Source organism: Leuciscus leuciscus, assembly GCF_965113295.1.
Source record: "Leuciscus leuciscus genome assembly, chromosome: 5".
Lineage (NCBI taxonomy): Eukaryota > Metazoa > Chordata > Actinopteri > Cypriniformes > Leuciscidae > Leuciscus > Leuciscus leuciscus.
The window spans coordinates 45644078-45663520 of NC_138729.1; the positions used below are offsets into that span (position 1 = coordinate 45644078).

At 36.1% G+C, this 19443-nt stretch overlaps 2 protein-coding genes across 8 annotated transcripts in view; one reads left to right on the plus strand and one right to left on the minus strand.

Moving 5' to 3' along the window:
- The window catches only part of aifm3 (AIF family member 3), a gene marked incomplete at its 3' end in the record, with an annotated part of 38026 nt that extends 35441 nt beyond the window's left edge, over positions 1–2585 (plus strand). For all 6 annotated transcript variants that reach the window (XM_082170829.1, XM_082170828.1, XM_082170833.1 and 3 more), the window contains one exon: positions 124–2585. In XM_082170829.1, the coding sequence (XP_082026955.1) occupies positions 124–166 (43 nt within the window). The remainder of the gene's footprint in view (positions 1–123) is intronic.
- Positions 1792–18902, minus strand: LOC309499549 (uncharacterized protein). 2 transcript variants are annotated; one of them, XM_082170849.1, is made up of 12 exons: positions 18746–18902; positions 18029–18140; positions 17519–17612; positions 14186–14240; positions 10715–10855; positions 9711–9871; positions 9116–9214; positions 6041–6186; positions 5770–5941; positions 4933–5045; positions 4252–4339; positions 1792–3228 (listed from the first exon to the last, which is right to left on the minus strand). In XM_082170849.1, exons 1-12 carry the CDS (start codon positions 18858–18860, stop codon positions 3175–3177), a joined length of 1350 nt encoding a protein of 449 aa, XP_082026975.1. In that variant the 5' UTR covers positions 18861–18902; the 3' UTR covers positions 1792–3174. The 2 variants fall into 2 exon arrangements, 1 of the variants encoding a protein (XP_082026975.1); XR_014206285.1 differs by having other exon boundaries at positions 3167–3228; positions 4252–4458.
- Between the last annotated feature and the right edge of the window lie 541 nt (positions 18903–19443).

Genomic DNA, 19443 nt, shown 5'->3' on the forward strand with positions numbered 1-19443 from the left:
AAATGTTTTTTGAGTAGTTTTAAGTTTAGGTAATGAAAACCCTGACACAAACTCTCTCATTTTATCATTCTTAGCAAGAAAAGACAGTATTTGAAAATCTGCTTTGTATTATTTTCTCTGCAGGACAGGAGACATGTCATGGCTGATAGACAAAGGCTCACAGTGAGAACGTGCACATTGTGTGTTTTCCTTGCCAAACTCGGACGATCTCCTGTACCAGATGTAGTCTTAGTGCTGCAGCTGCAGTTGGTTAAGTGGGACACTACATGGGAGACGTGTGCTGTCCTGAAGCGAGCACCTGGGCCGTGCCGAGGACGTCGTCCCCGTGAGGTGGAACCTCTCCAGGCCTGGATTCATTCACAGCGCTAACAAATGAGCCATACCTGGTTTTTACCCTCTGTACTAGACAGGACAGCTCTCTCTCTCTCTCTCTCTCTCTTTCGCGGATTGGTCGACTCGGGCCTCTCTGCTTTTGCATGAAGCATCTGCCTGTACACAGTGTTCACAGGAGAGCCGTTAAGGGGAATTATCATATTTTATTTTGTACATGCGACTTTGTATATAGCTGTTACCAGAAGAAACGTAAAAAAAAAAAATAAGACTGCACTTTTTTCTACCGAACCTCTGCTACTGATTAGCCTGGCTACGGGATGTTTGGCTCTCATCGAAATATGCAGCCCCATGCAGCTTCGCTCGCGGCAGTTTGTAGATGTAGAGAGAGCAGATGCATGATAATTCATATGCACAGGGCATTCGTTTTCAGTAAGAATTTCCCAAAGGATTTTAACGTGGGATTATTATTCAGGGAAGGTAACAAGGTCCATATGTCAATGTTTATGAATATAAATCACATATACCACAATTTACATGGTAACTGGGAGAATATCACAGAACCATAATCAATATATATAGCTTAAAAGACAAGGAAGTCTATTTTTAGGACATTTATATATATTTTTTGCATCGTGACATTTTCACAATGTCATTAAAAAAAAAATGTAAACAATAATATATATATATAATTAATAAATAAAACACTGTTTTACACATTTCAGTATTTTTAATTATTTCAGTAATGAGAATTTAGATATATTCTAATATATTCTTTTTTTTCCCATGAGAATTCAGCACACTTCCCCCCACATTATCATTACTGAAATGTTTAATTTATTACTATTATAACAGATTTTTTTTTGGTGACTTTTCTCTTTCAGTCATTTTCTTTACACAAAATGTCATTTTATGATTTCAAAATATAACATGATTTAGCGATGAACTATGACCTGGACATGTTATTGACAGACTTCATCTATCTCTTTATTCAACGCTCCCAGCCATTAAGCATTTCCAGTTCAAATGTCTTGTGGAATGTCCATGGAAATAAAGCGATGCAGTCATTTTGAATGTTCTGACTGAAGCATGAGCGCGTGCAGCAGGACTGGCCTGACACACTCGCTGACCTTTAACGATGACAATATACCTCTTGCTCATGGGAACTGTGGTTGCCCTGATAGTTAATTGCACAAGACGACAAATATTTAAATCTATAACTTTATCTATAGAAATGCTCGTATTATAGAAGTCGAGGCCTGTATTTTTTGACTAATCGTAAAATGATTTATTGACGACAGACTGATTGATTGTTGATTGTATTTTTAGATTGTGCGCAATAATAACGAATGCTTTTCTTGTAGCTCTGACCTCCTCTAGCTTTTCTTTGGTACTAACTCAGGGATCGGAGGTTTCAGTCATGTGGGACAGGTTCTGGTGGAATACAAAATGATGAATAAATTTGTTGCAATAACATTTTATTGTGCTTTTTGTTCTTTCAAATATACTTACACAAGCAAGCTATTTATTATAGTATAAGACAGTGGAATACAAAGCATTAAGTCAATTAAAGACACTTTTTTTTCTGTAAGACGGTTAAAAAAATCAGCATAGCTAAAAAATTTACATTTTAAAACATCAATTTAAATGTTGAATTTAAAATGATATCCATTTGTAAAAGCACTGTGAAAACATTAAGAAATATGAGTATTGCAGACCTAAGAAAGGCGTTTTTGCAGTACTGAGGTAAAGGCATTTTCTTTTAAAAGTCATGGAAGTGCTATGGTTTCTTAAAGGGATAGTTCACCCAAAAATGCAAATATTGTCATCATTTACTTTCAGTTTATGGTCCCCATTGACTTACATTGTATTTTTTCTCCATACTACGGTAGTCAATGGGGTCCATCAACTGTCTGGTTACCCATATTCTTCCAAATATCTTTTGTGTTCAACAGAAGAAAGAAATTCCTACAGGTTTGGAACAACTTGATGGTGAGTAAATGACGACAGAATTTTTCATTTTGGGGTGAACTATCCCTTTAAATTGACATTTTCTTAAATTTACATTTAAAAAGCTGAAAAAACAAACAAAATAAAATAAAGAAATATATCAGTTTGTCATTTCACCCTGTATATATGGACGGTTAAAAAAAAAAAAAAGGATCTCAGTCATTATCCATCTTCAAAACCAGCTAGTCCAAAAATGGTTTGACTGATGCAAGTTCATAAAATTAAAAAAACAATGCCCAAAAAAAATTGCAAAATTTTTTACATTTGTACATCACTTCAAACCCCTGATAACCACTACAAAACAACGTTTTAAAATCATATATAAACCACATAAAATACACAGACAAACATGAACATGCAACAGTACATTCACAGTTTCTTCAGTGGCTGCTGGGAGAAATTCTTCTGTTTCATCATATCAAAAGTAGAAATGTCACTTCATAAACACTGAGTAGAGAGAACATAAGGTGGGCAAGCGTACCTTTGCTTTCTCCCACAGTGCACCTGGAGATCAAAAGAAGGCTGCAGAAACCAGGCTAATGTCTCGTGATAATCAGTGTTTATGGAGTCGTTATATGCTGATAATAAACAGTTCTAGGTCTGATGATAAAAAATGCTTCAAATAGAAATACTAGCTGGTGTAAGAGAATACTGAGGTCATGTTTGTATGTCACATTTTGTTCGACACTATTCACATTTAACGAAAAGGCACCTATTTGTTTTCTATGATGCAACAATGAAACTACATCAGTATTTTAACACACACACACACACACACGGATATGCTTTATATGAATTATTCTGACGACTCTTATGCTGTCATTCCGGCTTCCTTCAGAAATCATATTCTGCAGCACACTGACGAAGATACTCCTCGTACAGTTTCCGCTAAAACAAAGATGACAAATATTACAAGATTAGAAGAAGATAAACATCATCTGCAATCCTTCTAAAGGGTTACATTTCAAATGCAGGCTGTTCTTATGTGATACTCTCACATCCTTGCTGAAAAACCAGCATTGAGGCTAGTGGTCAGCTGGTCTGGTGGTTTCAGAGGGGTTTTAGGCACTTGTCAGCTGGTCATTGTAACAACATTTTATATATATATTTTTAATAATATTTAATGTATATGTCAACATTTGTATATTAAATGGTTAAGGAGTGATTTTTTTCATAGGAACATTTTAATACATGAAAAGAGTGTGGAATCGAGCTGCAATAAATCAAGATTTTTCTTTTTTTTAAGAATCACATTCATTCCAGATTTGCTACTAAAGTTCAAATCAGAGACACTATTTATTAAAACACACATGTTGAAAAGTTTGAGATTGGTAAGATTTTACGATGCCTTTTAAAGAAGTCTCTTATGTTCACCAAGAAATTTTTTTATAAAATATTATTACAAATTAAAATAACTGTTCTATTTGAATATATTTTAAAAGGTCACATGATCCTTCAGAAATAATTCTAATATGCTGATTTGATGCTCAAGAAACATTTCTTATTAATCAATGTTGAAAACAGTTTTGCTGCTTAATATTTTTGTGAAAACTGATACATTTGTTTCAGGATTCTTTGATGAGTAGAAAGTTCAAAAGAACTGCTTTTATTTAAAATAGAAATTTGTAACATTACACATGCCTTTACCATCACTTTTGATCAATGTAATGCATCCTTGCGGAATAAAAATATTTATTTCAAAAACTTTTGAACAGTATGGTAATTATCAACACAAGGAAGGATTATGAGACTACTGTATGGCTATATAAATAGTGTAATAATGATATTCACAGTGGTGAATATTGAATACATCACCTAACCCTACTGGGAGATCAACAAACCACTTCAAGTTGGATTAAGCTGATTTGTTGAACATTGAAACATCGATAGCAAAGCTAATGCATGTCGTACCTTCTTGGATTTGAGGACATCCTGGATGTAATCACTGCACTCCGCCAGTTTCTTCTTCTCTCTCTTAGTAAGCGTCTTGCTGCCCTGACTGAAGGAGATCAGAGCATTCATTAAACTCATGAAGTGACCACTACAAAAACGGGATTCAGAAGTCCTGCATACGTCACCAGAGAGAAGTCTGCCGTTTTCACCGAAAGATCCAGTTGACTAAACATTATGAGGTCAAAAAAAGTTTTTAAAAATGAAACATATGAATTGATCAAAATAAGATCTATAATGTGCATGTGGCTGACAAGTTTTGTCAAGTTGACATCTTGAAAACAAAGTTGGTCATTTTGCATTTTTTAACCAATAGTATATTTTTGCATTGTGAAAGTGGAGAAAAGGATGTTAAAAACTTCATTTGTTGCACCAGAAAAAAAGTAAAGTTGAGTGCATTGCATTGTGGGATATGTTCTTTGCATGCTGTATGCTCTGTTGTATAATAAGGTATCTGGCTATTCTATATCTACATAAAAATTGCACACTGTTGCACTGTTGAATAAACAGTAATGTTAGTATGATATTTCAAAATAGCCAAAGGATAAAGTGCTAAATACTGTAAATAAATATAAATGATATCAGAGTTACGGTGCCCCCTAGTGACAACAAAAGGAAACGATTAGAGACAAGTTTGCTCACCGTGCAAAATATTTGGCCAGAAAGAACATGAAGTAGCACAGAGCACCGAAGGTGAGCACAAACCATATCTGCCAGTCTTCAGGAATCCAGTCCCACAGATACACCACTATTCCCTATTAAAACACAAGCACACACACACACACACACACACACACACACACACACACACAAACAGAAGAAAAATAAATCATAAAGGGATAGATTCAACCAAAAATGACAATTCTCTCATCATTTACTCACTCTCATGCCATCCCAGATGAACATGACATGACTTTCTTCAATTAAACACAAAGATTTCTAGGAAAATACTCAATCTGTGGGTGAAGGGGCGGTGCTCGGTTCACGTTTGATGAATCAATGTCTTCTGAAGCCAAACGACAGGTTTATGTAAGAAAACAACATAATTTAAACATTTAAAGCGGCCCGACCGCATAACAGTGAAAACAAGGAATGACGAGTCAATGGCAGGGAAGCGTTGTCTCATAAATGACAGGAAATTTAGTCAATGGCAGGGAAGGAGTTAATAAAATGAGTGTTTTTCTTACACACATCAATCGTTGTGCTTCAGAGGACATTGATTCGTCCGGTGGGGTTGTATGGATTATCGTCACGCTCGCTGTGTGTGGTTTTCCGAGCGTCAAACATGTGGCACTTATTCAATGGCATTATATGGACTATTATTTTCTTAAAAATCTTGGTTTTTGTGTTTATCAGAAGAAAGAAAGTCATATACATCAGGGATGGCATGAGGCTGAGTAAATGATGAGAGCATTTTAATTTTTTGGGTGTACTCTCCCTTTAAACAAAATTTCAGAGCACACGAAAATGAGTACATACTGTGGAAAAGTAGATCATTTTAGCCAACCCCTCTCCTACAAGAGTGTCCAGTTCCTCTTGAGCCAAAGTGCTGATGATGAAGCTGAGGATGAAGAGCGATGGAAGGAAGATTCCCAGAACGGCGCACAGGAATGAATTAAAACGATTGCTTCTATTACAGCTCGCATTCACCCTGAGGGAAAGACAAATCCATGCGAAACTGATAAATATTAGATTATATATATATATGAGTCACGGTATAGAACAGATGATATGATGGATGGATGTGTACCGGTCCTGCTCCAGTGTATGGTTGATGGTAGAGATGACCAGGTTACAGTCTTTCTCCAGCTGGTCAAGTGTTTTCTGCACTGCCTGGTTTATGCTCTTCTCAATGGTCTCACACACCTCATCAATCTGGTTGATGCATCTGCTGGGCTGCACACACAAACCAACATTTTATATTCACTATACATCAACAATCTATACTAGTAGTGTCATGTGCAATTACATAAAGCAATAAGAGGCTGTGCAATATTACCACATCTGAGCTGAGGGGTGTTATAAAAGTTCTAAACAAACAATTTATATAGTAATATAGCTATTTATCATAACTACAGGCCGTTTACAGTTGCCATGTAATGTTACAACCAACATTTTGCCAGAGCTGAATTAATGGAGTGATGAAGTAGTTTGCTGTCATTACCAACAAAGCCGCATATGGATGCATTTTGCCGTTATGAGTATTGATATAGAAACTAATCATTTTGAGGATATGAACATCTCATAACAGAATGTCAGAGTTATTTTGTGATTACAGTAATTCCACCAATTTTGTCTTTTTTTTATATATATCCTAGGTAAAATGACTGATATCGCAGACTACACTAGCATTTAAAATTTTAGGTCATTTGGGGATTTTTTTAATGTTTTTGGAAACATTAAAACCAAGGCTTCATTTGATCAAAATTACAATAATAACAGTTAGGGGTGCGCCGATCCGATATTCGGTATCGGTATTAGTCCGATACTGGCCAAAATCACTGGATCGGATATTGCATGAATCGCGGGAGTATAACCCGATCCGATACGATCACGTCCCTTAGTCCTAAATTGTCATACAAATGCTTAACAACACCTGAGAGACATGCCGTAAAGAGAGATGAGCAACACGCGTCACGCAGCGTTGCCAGATTTTCACATACAAATCCCGTCCAATTGCTTCTTAAAAATAGCCAATCGCGTTTCGGGGTGGGAGAGACCGCGGACTTGGCAACACTGGCATCACGTGAACGGTAGCTAGAGGTGAGTGAGGTAAGCCCTCTCAGCAATTAAGTTATCATGTCAGCTGTGTGGAGTTATTTAAAATAAGACGCGATACGTTCATAATTAATAAACTACAGAACAGCGCAAGCAGGAAGCGGCGCGCCTCACGCGGGCACGGCTTATGCTCCGAGAACGGATTACTGCACTAGTGATATAAAACGCATCTTCCCCATGAACAACACAAAGTAAATACACTCGCACGTAACACACACACACACACACACACAGGTCTGTTAACTTAAGCAATACTTTTAATAAGGTAGTCTAATATTTTTCTGACTAACAAATTACTGACACAGTAAAGGGTAGATTTAAATAAATAAAAACGAAATTTAAATAAAGAAAAACGAAATTTAATTAAAGAAAAAAACGAATTTAAATAAAGAAAAACGAAATTAAGTTAAATTAAAAATGAGATTAATTTAGATTGATAATAAGGGGTAAAAAGCTTAATACATTTTGTTTCTATTGTTCTATTTTCCACAATGTCAAAGCAACGCAGCTTAACCCAAAATACAAGCTCGCAGGCATGCACTTCTGTCCTTACAAACTCCGCTGTTCTGCGCTCTAGCCAGAGAATACTACCGTTGCAGGAACACTTTAGTAGGCCAACTCAAGAAGCATCAAATAACGAGGTTGGGTTCCTTCAGCTGTCCATCCTATTAAAAATGGCTAGGCCTTATAAGATAGTTGTAAAAAAGAGTTCTCGGAGCATATAAGCCCTGCCCGCGTGAGGCGCGCCGCTTCCCACTCGCGCTGTTCTGTAGTTTATTCAAAGTTTATTCATTCTGAACGTGTCTCGTCTCGTGTGTCTATCTATATTTCGTCAGATTTTATAGTGTTGAACATATTCAAGCGCGAATGAGAACCATTTCGAGGGGGATGCCAGGTGTAAAAAAAAAAACAAAAAAAAAACGAATATTCGAATGTCAAATTCTCAAATCGAATACCAACCCACCGAACGAATATTCGAATAGTCGGGTACAGCCCTATGACTACATAAGAGTTTTGTGTTACATCCAGTTTTTGGCACTGGAATTATAATTTTTGTTTTATTTGCACAGTTGCACTTTAAATTTCATTAATTGAATGGTGCTGAATAATTAAAAATGCTGCTACAAGTTCTGTTTAAAAATTGTTTTAATAAAAATTAAGCAGCAGTATTGCACAACTGAGTCATGTTGTGGGCTACTTATATAGAACATTTATTGCACTGTTTGAGCATGATGCTTTTTAGATGGCTAGGTTAAGCAGTGCATCCTCCTGACAAATGTGTTATTAACAGCTTAATTAAGAAAAAAATATATGGTATTGTATCGGTATCGACAGATACTCAATTGTGTGTTATCGGTATCGGTATCGGTATCGGACATGAAAAAGTGGTATCGAGCCACCCCTAATAACAGTGATACTGTGAAATATTATTACAACTCATTTCTATTTGAATATATTTTAAAATGTAATCTATTCCTGTGATGCAAAACTGAATTTTCAGCAGTCTTCAGTGTCACATGATCCTTTAGAAATCATTCTAATATGATGATTTGCTGATCAAGAAACATTTCTAATTATTATCAATGTTGAAAACAGTTGTGCTGCTTAATATTTTTGTAGAAAATTGATCATTCTTTTTCATGAAAAGAAAGTTCAAATGAACCGCGTTTATTTGATATTGAAATCTTTTGTAACATAAAGGTCTTTACTGTCAATTTAATGCATTCTTGCTGAATATAAATATTAATGGGACTGAAAACTTTTGAACGGCAGCTGCCTGAAATCTTAGCTAGACCACTTAGTAAGAAATCTTAATAGAATCAGCCCATTTTATCTGTGTAGCTTTAAGTTGGGCCTTTAAGAAAAGTGTCTAATTCTCTTTAAGAGTCTCTGTTAACAGTAAATGCTGCAGAGAGACATGCATCCATTTCCTCTGACACAGCAGTGCATCATGGGCAGGCTTCCATTACTCATGTCTGATTCCAGTTCTAGGAGGGAAACCATAGACATTTAACCAACATGGCAATCTGTTACCATCATTTCTTACTTTTTGAGAGTTGGGGATGTATATCGTGGGCATTTCAAAGCCACATTTGTTGAGTCCAGGTCTCCTGCACAGCTCTTGGACAATCTGCATCATCACTCGCTGTGGGAATAAAAACAACACCATGTACAGTATAACTGACGGAGACATCTGACCTTAAGATGAGTTCATGTTGAACAGAAACTCCCAGAAGATTAGATTTGTAATAACACCTGTTTGGCTTCCTGTCTGAGAACAAATTATTATGGCAAGATGACCACACATTAGAGTCAACATGACATTTGAAATCAAATCACCTTATTTACTTTATTAATACATCTTCCTGTAAGATCAAATCCCATTCTACACTTTATTGCAGACATAAATATATCAGATTCCTGAAGTAAAACAGGTTTGAATGTTCATATTGACTTTAAGGGCAGTGAAGGCACGCACACGCACACGCACACGCACACGCACACGCACACGCACACGCACACGCACACGCACACGCACACGCACACGCACACGCACACGCACACGCACACGCACACGCACACACACCACACACACACACACACACACACACACACACACACACACACACACACACACACACCTGTCTGTCCGTTTCTCGTCCAACCTCATCAGCTTTGCTCAGGTAAAAGCGCAGTTTGTCTCCACACTTCTCACTCAGCTTCTCAACGATGTTCAGTGTACGCTTGCACAACGCCTGTCCCATCGGGTCGAAGAACACAAAGACGAGGTCTGCCTGCTCACCTGGATACACACACAGATATGTGAAATTATATTCAAATAACAGTTGTGTGATTTAACTTAGGACATAAAACCACACTCAAATGCATTAGGAAACAGAAATGCCACTGACAGCTTAAAAAAGATAATCAATCTTAAAAGGTTTGACAAATTTGCCTTCCAATGTTGACATTTCCTTCTGAAACAGGATGTTGAGTTGGGACATATCCAAGGGCTTGTCCTTTTTTTTTTAAATAGCCAATAAGCTTTCATTTAAGCCACAAGCCTAGAAGCAGGATTTGCTACTTGCTACAATATATAATTGCTACAATCCAATTTGCTACATCAATATTTATTGGTCCATTGTCTTGTACGAGAAAGACTGTACACTTTAAAATCTCCTGACTTAAATCATCTTAACGATGCTCTTGTATACTTGATTCTGATTGGTCAATCGACCAATGTGTATATCCACAGTTTTTTTTGTCAAACATTTATAATCATTTATATCCTATTATCCTATTATATTAACTTGTATTTATTTCATTTGTAGTTTTAATATTTTTAGTCCTCAACTTAATTTATTTATTACAAACCCTTTTTTAAGTTGAAATTTCCCCATCTAATATTTTTATTTATATTTTAATTCAGCTTAATTTCAATAAACAAAAATGATTTTTAATAGTTTTGGTTAACATTATCAGCTCAATAGTGCATTGTCTAAAAGCCAAAAAAATATTAAAAGAAGTTCCTCTTAACAGAAAAAATGGCCCGGCTCATTAAAAAGAGTAAAACCACCAAGAAAATTCCTTTTTAAAGTAGGCTATAGAAGACGAAATTGTCCAAAATGATGAGACACAGCCTTACCAAAAGAGGTGATGGCATTGTTGACATCAAAAGGGTACACCATATCTCCATCCACCAACCCTGGAGTGTCCACAAACGTCACCAGGCTGAATTTCTTCTGCTTGGAGGTGGAAATCTCAGCGCTCAGGTAATCCGTGACACCTACAATATAAAACTGCAGGCGTTTATAAAACTGCGCTGGAATTAGAAACGTTTATGGATTCATCATGTGGATTTTATGAGTAACAAACTGCACAGTGGTTTCAAAACTACATTTCATAAATAAAACATGGCGATGAATTCTTATTGAATCTGATTCGTCCCACTTTCCTGATCACGGCCCCTCTGGTGGTCTGTTGTAATGGTTACCCACAACAGCTCTTCAACTGGCAGCTTTAAGGTACAGCCACATAAAGCTAGCCAGTGAAGAACGACTGTGAAGCAACGCCAGCCGGCCAATACTTCAAAAGCATGTACAGTATTTAAAATAAAACAACATGTTCACATTTTCTAAAGATTGCAACTGGTGCTTCACTGTGCAAAAGTCATTGCCACAATGGTTGCTTACATTTTCTGAATGATTTTAGCACGTTCTCTGTAATTGCTAAGGTTTTCGGGGTGGTTTTAACTAAAAAATATTCCTTTTTTTGTTGTTGTCATCAGGCAGGTGAAAACCAACCATAGGTTAGATTGTTTAGAAAAAGTAACATCACACCTGATATCCTTGAATCTGCATAGAAACTACATCATGTCTCATTATGCTACCTTCACAACACATCTGCGGTTCACACTGAGGCTCTTTATAGTGGCTGCAGGTGTGCAGGATCTCGCACAAACCCCATTTGTTCCGTCTCATCTACATTCACCAAAGGTGCACCAACACACCCTCAAATCTGTCTGTCCATCTCTCTCGCTCTCAACTGCTCTCTCTTTCCTATCACAGAAAATACATCGCTTTTAAACGTGTGCAGTAAGATCTGCAGGAATTCTCTGGTCAAACGGTAGATCACAGAGACTCAATGTTTCTTCTAAACTTCATAAAATACACAAATGTTTCCAGACAGTAAGAGTACAAAGATATAAAATGGATGTAGATGATAAAGTGTATGATTTCTCTTTCCTTATGAGTATTCCACCACCATTCAAAAGTATGAGGTCAGCAAGATTTTTAAAAGAAGTCTCTTCGGATCACCAAGAGCAGCATTTATTTTATGAAATATAAACAGTAATAATTGTGAATTATAACAATTTAAAATAACTTGAATAACTTTTCTATTTTAAATCTATTTTTAAATGCATTTTAAAGTATAATTGATTATTGTAATGGCTATATTGAATTTTCAGGCTGAAGAGAACTATAAATTAATAGACACAAACGAGACCATTACTCACATACAGAAAGACTATTAAGCTATACAATTAATGTGGATATTTCTAGATAATTTAGCTTTTAATGAGAACTTAATGATAAATACTTGAATTCATACTAAAATGCTCACCAAGGCTACATTTATTTGTTTAAAACTTCAGTAAAAACTGTAATATTGTGAAATATTATTACAATTTTAAATAAGTGTTTTCTATTTTTAAATGTTTTAAAATGAAATTTATTCCTGTGATGCAAAGCTGACTTTTCAGCATCATTACTCCAGTCTTCAGCGTCACATGATCCTTCAGAAATCATTATAATATTCTGATATGCAGCTCAAGAAGCATTTCTTATTATTATCAATGTTGAAAACAGCTTAATATTTTGCTGCTGCTGCTTAATATTTTTGTGGAAACCATGATACATTTTTTTCCAGGATTCTTCATATGTCCGACTCCTTACTGTCACTTTTGATCAATTTAATGCTGAATAAAAGCATTAATTTCTTGAATTTTTTTTAATCTTGCTGACCCCAAACTTTCATTCCACAGGCACTACATAATTAAAATCAGATTTAGTCATGTGCATGTGATATGCTCAATTATCACTCAGGGATCTTTTTTAAGGTGAAAAGGTAACTGAGAGATACGTCTCACTTTGCTGACACTGCTGCTGAAAGGTGCAAGGAGATACTGAGGGATCTAGTCCACTGGGGAAATGTCAAAGGTCAAGAAAGTGCAGCATCATCTCCAAACTGCAAAGCAGCACCACTGCGGAGAGACCCGAGTCATAATGATAGTATCAAACTTTTTGAGGTAGGACGAACCGGTCCAAACCACACCCAAACAATGCACCAATCGCAAATCTCATTAGTGTTTCCTACACAAAGCCACACCCTAACAACCACACGTTTGAAGCCAAGCAAAACCTTGAAGTTTTTAGCCAAGTTGAAGAGCATGAACATGTTTTTATGCGCACTGCGACACCTTACGGAGCTTTTCAAGCGCATAAAAACATGTTCATGCTCTTCAACTTGGCTAAAAACTTCAAACAAAGTAAAACGAGATTCATATAGACAAAAATAACCAGAAAATTGTTTTTTACTTCAAATAAAGTGCGATAAAAAAATAATTGTACATGAAAATGGAAGGATGCATGCATGTTTTACATTTATCTGCGCAGAACGCATCTCGTATTTATATCAGGCTCGTGATACAGTGTGTGATGGCTGTACAATACGCCATTTTCATTACATACATGTTCTGTGAAGCAGTAATGTGGGAAGACATTTCTCCCTCTGTATCCCACCAGTGCTGCACTATTGTCAGTGTGAATGACTCATTCTGGTTCTCTGCACCAGGTGAACCCACACTGCCCACTGAAGGAAAACTGCACGATCACTGATGACCTCTGACACGCCCAAAAGATCACTCACCTACACCGACGAAGACATCCGCTGGACTCTTACATAAATACACAGTGAAAAGCGTTAAGTCAGCAGAGTTTATCGAGGAGCGTGTGAATGAGATGTGTTGCTATGTTTCGGATACAGCGCTGGCCGTACATACGCTCGCATGAGTCAGTGTGAGGTGTTAGTCATAGCTGTAAACTCTCCTGCCTCGACTACACATTTTCATCAACCTCAGTCTAATTTCGAAGCAATAAATGAGGAAAATAGCTTAAGCGGTACTATAAACTACAAACATTTGAAGAGTAAATTGTGCTACACCTATGTTGTTATTTATTCACATTCGATACGCATGGAACAGATGAAATATTCCTATTCGTTTTATATGAATATTTTATGTGTGCACAGAGAAATACAAGTGTGCAAGACTACAAAAATGAATGGCAATGTAAATCAAAATGATGAACAGGTAAATCAGAGCAACATACATCACCAGAAATCCCTCAAAATCATATTTAAAGGTGCTGAAATATTGAAATCAAGAGATGATATTGGATTTTGAGACATTGATAAATGATGTTGCTTATGAATTATAACATCTCTACAATGCTGATTAAACCTAAACGTTCTGTTTAATGTATTTAAATATACTGCACATGAATCTTTTGACAGCAGAGTTAAAGTTAAATATCAATCTGAGATTATAATATCCTACCTTTGAACTCCAGTAGAGGTCTGAAATGTGGGTAGAGGTGTAGCGTTGCATTTCCCTGTAAGGAAGAGAAGCAAACATGTTGAGAAAGGAAAGATAAGACACATTTAAAGAGGAGTATGTGGTGTGAAGTCAGAAGCCAGGCCCACTGTAGGGAGGCTCCCCGCTCGCTCTCTCTCTCTCTCTCTCTCTCTCTCTCTGCAGGCTGGGTGATGATGGTGTGATGCTCTCGGACACACTGCAGCTCTCTTCCTGTTCTGCTGGAAGGCTCTTCCTGTAAAGAGCTGATAATGCTTTCATATCACTCCTTCACCGCGATTACATTACTCACGTTGAGGTCTTCTTCACAGAGACGGAGAAGGAAAGAGAGAGAGAGAGAGTCCTATATGCTAGGGAAAAAAAGACGCTGTGTCTTTAAGACAACCCCTCTGCTTCCAGAAGAAGTGACTGACTGAGCTGTGATATTGTGTGCGCTTTCACCACATGCACAGTTTTCCCTCTTGCTCTTGCTTCCTTCTTAACACTGGATCCATAATCTGCATCCATCAGAAGAACATTGCATTGCTCATGAGTTGCTCTTTTATGGAGATTTAATGGAGAACTAAGTTATATTTTAAGTTTCTCCTACAGTTCCTAAAAAACATATAAATAGACGCAACTGAGACCATTACTGATCTGCAGAAAGAGTATAAACTAAAGCTATCAAATTAAAGGGATAGTTCACCAAAAATGAAAATTCTGTCATAATTTACACACCCTTGAGTTGTTCTAAACCTGTATGAGTTTCTTCTTTTTTCTGTTGAACATAAAAGAAGATATTTTGAAAAATGTTGGTAACCAAACAGTTGCTGGTCTCCATTGTCTGAAAAAATACTATGGAGGTCAATGGGGACCAGAAACTGTTTGGTTACCAACATTCTACAAAATATCTTCTTTTGTTTTCAACAGAAAAAAAACTCATACAGGTTTAAAAAAACCTGAATATAGTATTAATAAAAAAAAGCAAAAAAACTTACTGACCCTATAAACTTTTAAACTGTAGTGTATGTAAGATTATTTAAGCAGCTAACAGCTATAATTTCTCTCTAGGAGAATATAAAGAGATCTTATTTGTTCTTGTTCATTTCTGTAGGTCTATCTTATGTTCTTAATCTGAACAGTATTTAACTGGTACATCTGAGATGTTTGAACTGTGGATATCATTGCAAACAAATGCAAGCCTTCACAGACGTCATCATCACACATCAGAACGTCAGTTATTAGTAAGCTCGAATGTTATTTACTTCCACAGAAAGCTTCAACTCAACTCCTATGCCGGGATAATATTTTAGCTATTTTGATAATGCTACAATCAGCTACAAGTGAAGCACTCTCAGCTTTGTTTGACGTATTCGACCATATTTCAGTTCATTCTGAAGAATTTCCTCCTCAATCAGCTGAAGAAAAAAAAAATGAGATGGTGTCTGTATCTACTCACAATGACGTTTATTGGACTTGTGCCATTAGAGATGAAAATAGAGTGAGAACAGGAAATAATAGGGAACAGGATTGGGCAGGATTTTCTTGCTCTGATTTTAGGAGGAAACATTCTGAAGATTTAAACATGTCGAAATGTATCAAATGAATCTGAGCCTATGACACTATTATTGGTGGCTGAAAGCAAACAAACATTTCTTTAAGAATATTGTCTCTTTATAAGTACTAAAGCTTCGAAAAATGCATTCAAACAGGTTCAGCTAATGTGTTTTCATTGGATTGATCTCTTTGCAGCTTGGTTTTGGCAGCTGGTCTTAATGACAACAGTGTCGACATTTGACCCATGAGTCATTATTAATCGCCTCAGGCTGCGTCTGAAATCTTAGACTTGTTGCCTCGCTGCCCTATCAGGCAATGACTTTGCAGGCAGCGTTTGCCCATGAAGGCATCTTAAGAAACTGATTTCTGACAGACTTCTGAGGCAGAGTAACAGCAAAATAAAGAGAGCTTTGGTGATAACTCAGTGAATATTTTATTAGTACTTTAAAAGTACTTTCTTGCTAGAAATGACATTAGAAGTGGAAAACGTTGGTCAAAAACGTACATTTACACACAAACTGACCAGCAACCGCAACTTTCAGACGCCATCTTTATTTTTGAGCTCCACAGTCACAGAATGGAACGCACAGGATGGTGGGATATCGAAGGCAGTGAAGGATACATCTATAATGCCTTAAAAAATCAGTCAGATGAAGGTATCTCAGGAGACAGGAAGTGATGCTAACATTGGATTCTTACATGTCTTGAATTCTTCCTACCTTGGAATGTGTCCTCTGAAGGCACAGCCACCATTAACAGCACCATTCCACAAATGCACTTTCACTATTCATCCGTTTCAGTCATGTGACTTTCCGCTCATCCGCCATATTTATGACCATCAGGAGGGCAAAGTAATGGCAGTGAATACAAAAACTCACAAATAGAAGATGTGTGTGTATATGAAGAGTTCAGATGCAAACTTAAATAGGTCATTTTAATTGCCATTTAAGTGAAATTACTGAACTTAAATATACAAGCTTGATAAAAATGATCATTCTAGAAGAAAATTTCAGATGGCACTTAGAGGCTTTTGCATCTGAACTCTTCATATATATATATATATCCTCTGTATATATGCATTATCTGTGCTCCTCTGCTGGTATATGGAGATGGATTATGTATTAAATACATATAAATGTCCTTGAATGTTAGATTTGGTCGGGTATGCAAGGGTTATTATCGTTAACTAAAACTAAAACTAAAACTATTTAAAACATTTCTGTTACTTAAAAAAAAAGCTGAAATAAAATAAAATATAAGTATTAAAGAAAATAATAAATGCTGCCTTGGCAATAAACTGAAATAAATAAATAAAAACTAAAACTGAAATAAAAAAATAAATTAAACCTAAATAGCAATATAAAAAAAATAATAACAAAAAGCACATAATGAACTGACTAAATATGAAACTAAAATTAATCCAAATACTAAAAATATAAAAATAAGAAAAATAAAAATAAGAAAAATAACACTGCTAACTTGAATTCTGTAAAAAATCTATTCTGAAACCTAATGTGGACCAAATTTTTCTTTTCATCTCTGTTCATATGAATGTGTTTTTATATTCACTGCCATTACTTTGCCCCGCTGTTGATCTTACATATGAGTGAAGCGGACTATACTATACTATCCTAAACAGATAAATATCTGCGCTAATAATCAAATGCAAACAACATTTTCCTTGCTACATATACAGGGTTTTATTTAGCAGCTTTCTCGCAAAATTAATCAAATTTCTGGTGAACCAGAAGATGTACTTACTGTTAATGACTCTCGTTTTCTTCCACTGGTTATAAACGTAAAGCCTTGAGTCTCTATGGCCACACCTGTCTTCTGTATGTGCTCCTCCACATACCTGAAAGATAGTCATCCCCTTTTTATTAATATTCTTATCCCCATTTACATATATTTTATTAAATTGTATTTATGTAAAGTAATACAATCTTAAAACGACGGCATTTTTATAATGAACGTACATTTTTCTAGCTTCTACGCCGAGCTCTAAAATATTTTATCCGGTAGAAATTGTGAGTAAAACATATTTTTTTTAATCCTTATCCTTAATAATAATCCTTTTAATGTATATATTTTTTGTGGACAATGAAGTCAAAAAAGTAGAGAACCACTGTCTTAATGTTGAGATATAACAAAGGGGAAAATAAAATGTGATTCTCTATAAAAAAAAAAAGTGTGTTTGTATAATCTTTAAAATGACCTCCAGATCATTTTGGGATATAAGGTGTTTTTGATGTGAGAGGTGTGATTGATTACCAGTTAATGAAGGAGCTTTTTCCGGCAGAATGGTTTCCCATGATCATAACTATAATCTTTTTCCGAGGAGGTAACAGTCTCACTCCCAAACTCTCTGCCATTTTCACCAATCCTGTCAAACACATTCAGACAAAAAGGGCTTCGTTATCAGTACATGATTGCTTCTCAACAACAATTTGAAGATGCAAAGAGGGTAATACTATAATACTTCTCATAGTATTAACTTCAATTACATCTATCTATCTATACACACACACGTGGGAGTGTTTGATAAAGTGCATACAAACATGCACCTGTATACTGTAAATACTGTAAGGTATACGCCAGTAAAAGACCTTTCAGTTTCGATTAACTTGAAGATTGTAATCACCGATTCACATGTAGTGTACTGTACTATTACTGTACTGTACTGTACTATGGACCCATAATCTGCAGTACCGTGACAAGCAGAGACAACTGGTCAAAAGCCGGTGAGCTGTGCCTACATAGTCATGGCATTTATCATGTAAAGTCCGAAAATGTCTAGGTTGGCAGTTGACTGTATTTAGACACCGCCATCTGAAAGAATGACACAGTATAAATATAACTAACAAAATTACACGATGAACTTTCAAGCTGATTTGCACCTTACTGTGTTTCATATGGTTTTAGATCATATCAAAGACAAAACAGCAACATGTGTTTACATATCAATGTGTAACGTTACTCGTTATTTACCGTTCTCGTTGTCGATATATAAAGTGTGACATTCTTTTAATATTCTTTCACTCGGTGTTGTAATGGTCGACTCCAGAGGATTTGCAACAGCTCGTGGCTTCTTACAGCCTGACATATTGGAAAGCGGGTAGGACTGATTTTCCACGGCAACAAACGCGGGGGAACCAAAATAGTGTCGCACACATGTAGAAGACGTCAGAAATATAACGCTTTGGCGCCCTCTAACGGAGCTGAAAAGTTAGTTGCACAAATCAGCTAACACTAAATAAAAATAATATAGCAAATATTGAATAGTTTTAACGTAGTAATTAAAATTAAAAAATGTAAGCGAAATACCATACTAGGCCTACATTAAAGAAATATATACAGGTTTGGAACAAATGTAATTGATAACAGAATTTCATTTTTAGGGGAACTATCCCTTTAAGAAATCAATCAGGTTAATTTAATCGGCAACAATAACTCCAGAATCAGCATATCATTACATATACCACAGTAATGCATGGTTGTTGGACATAATATGAGTGATACTTTGAGGGATAATAGGCACAATGTGAATGTAGAGTAAAGAGGACTTTTGGAGCTTGGAGTTTCTGAACAGAGTGTAACTTTGTGTGAAACTGATTAACCTGCAAGACTCGACTTTGGGGCACCTTGCATGTGAAATGTGGTGTGTGTCTCTTTAAATGGATAGTTCA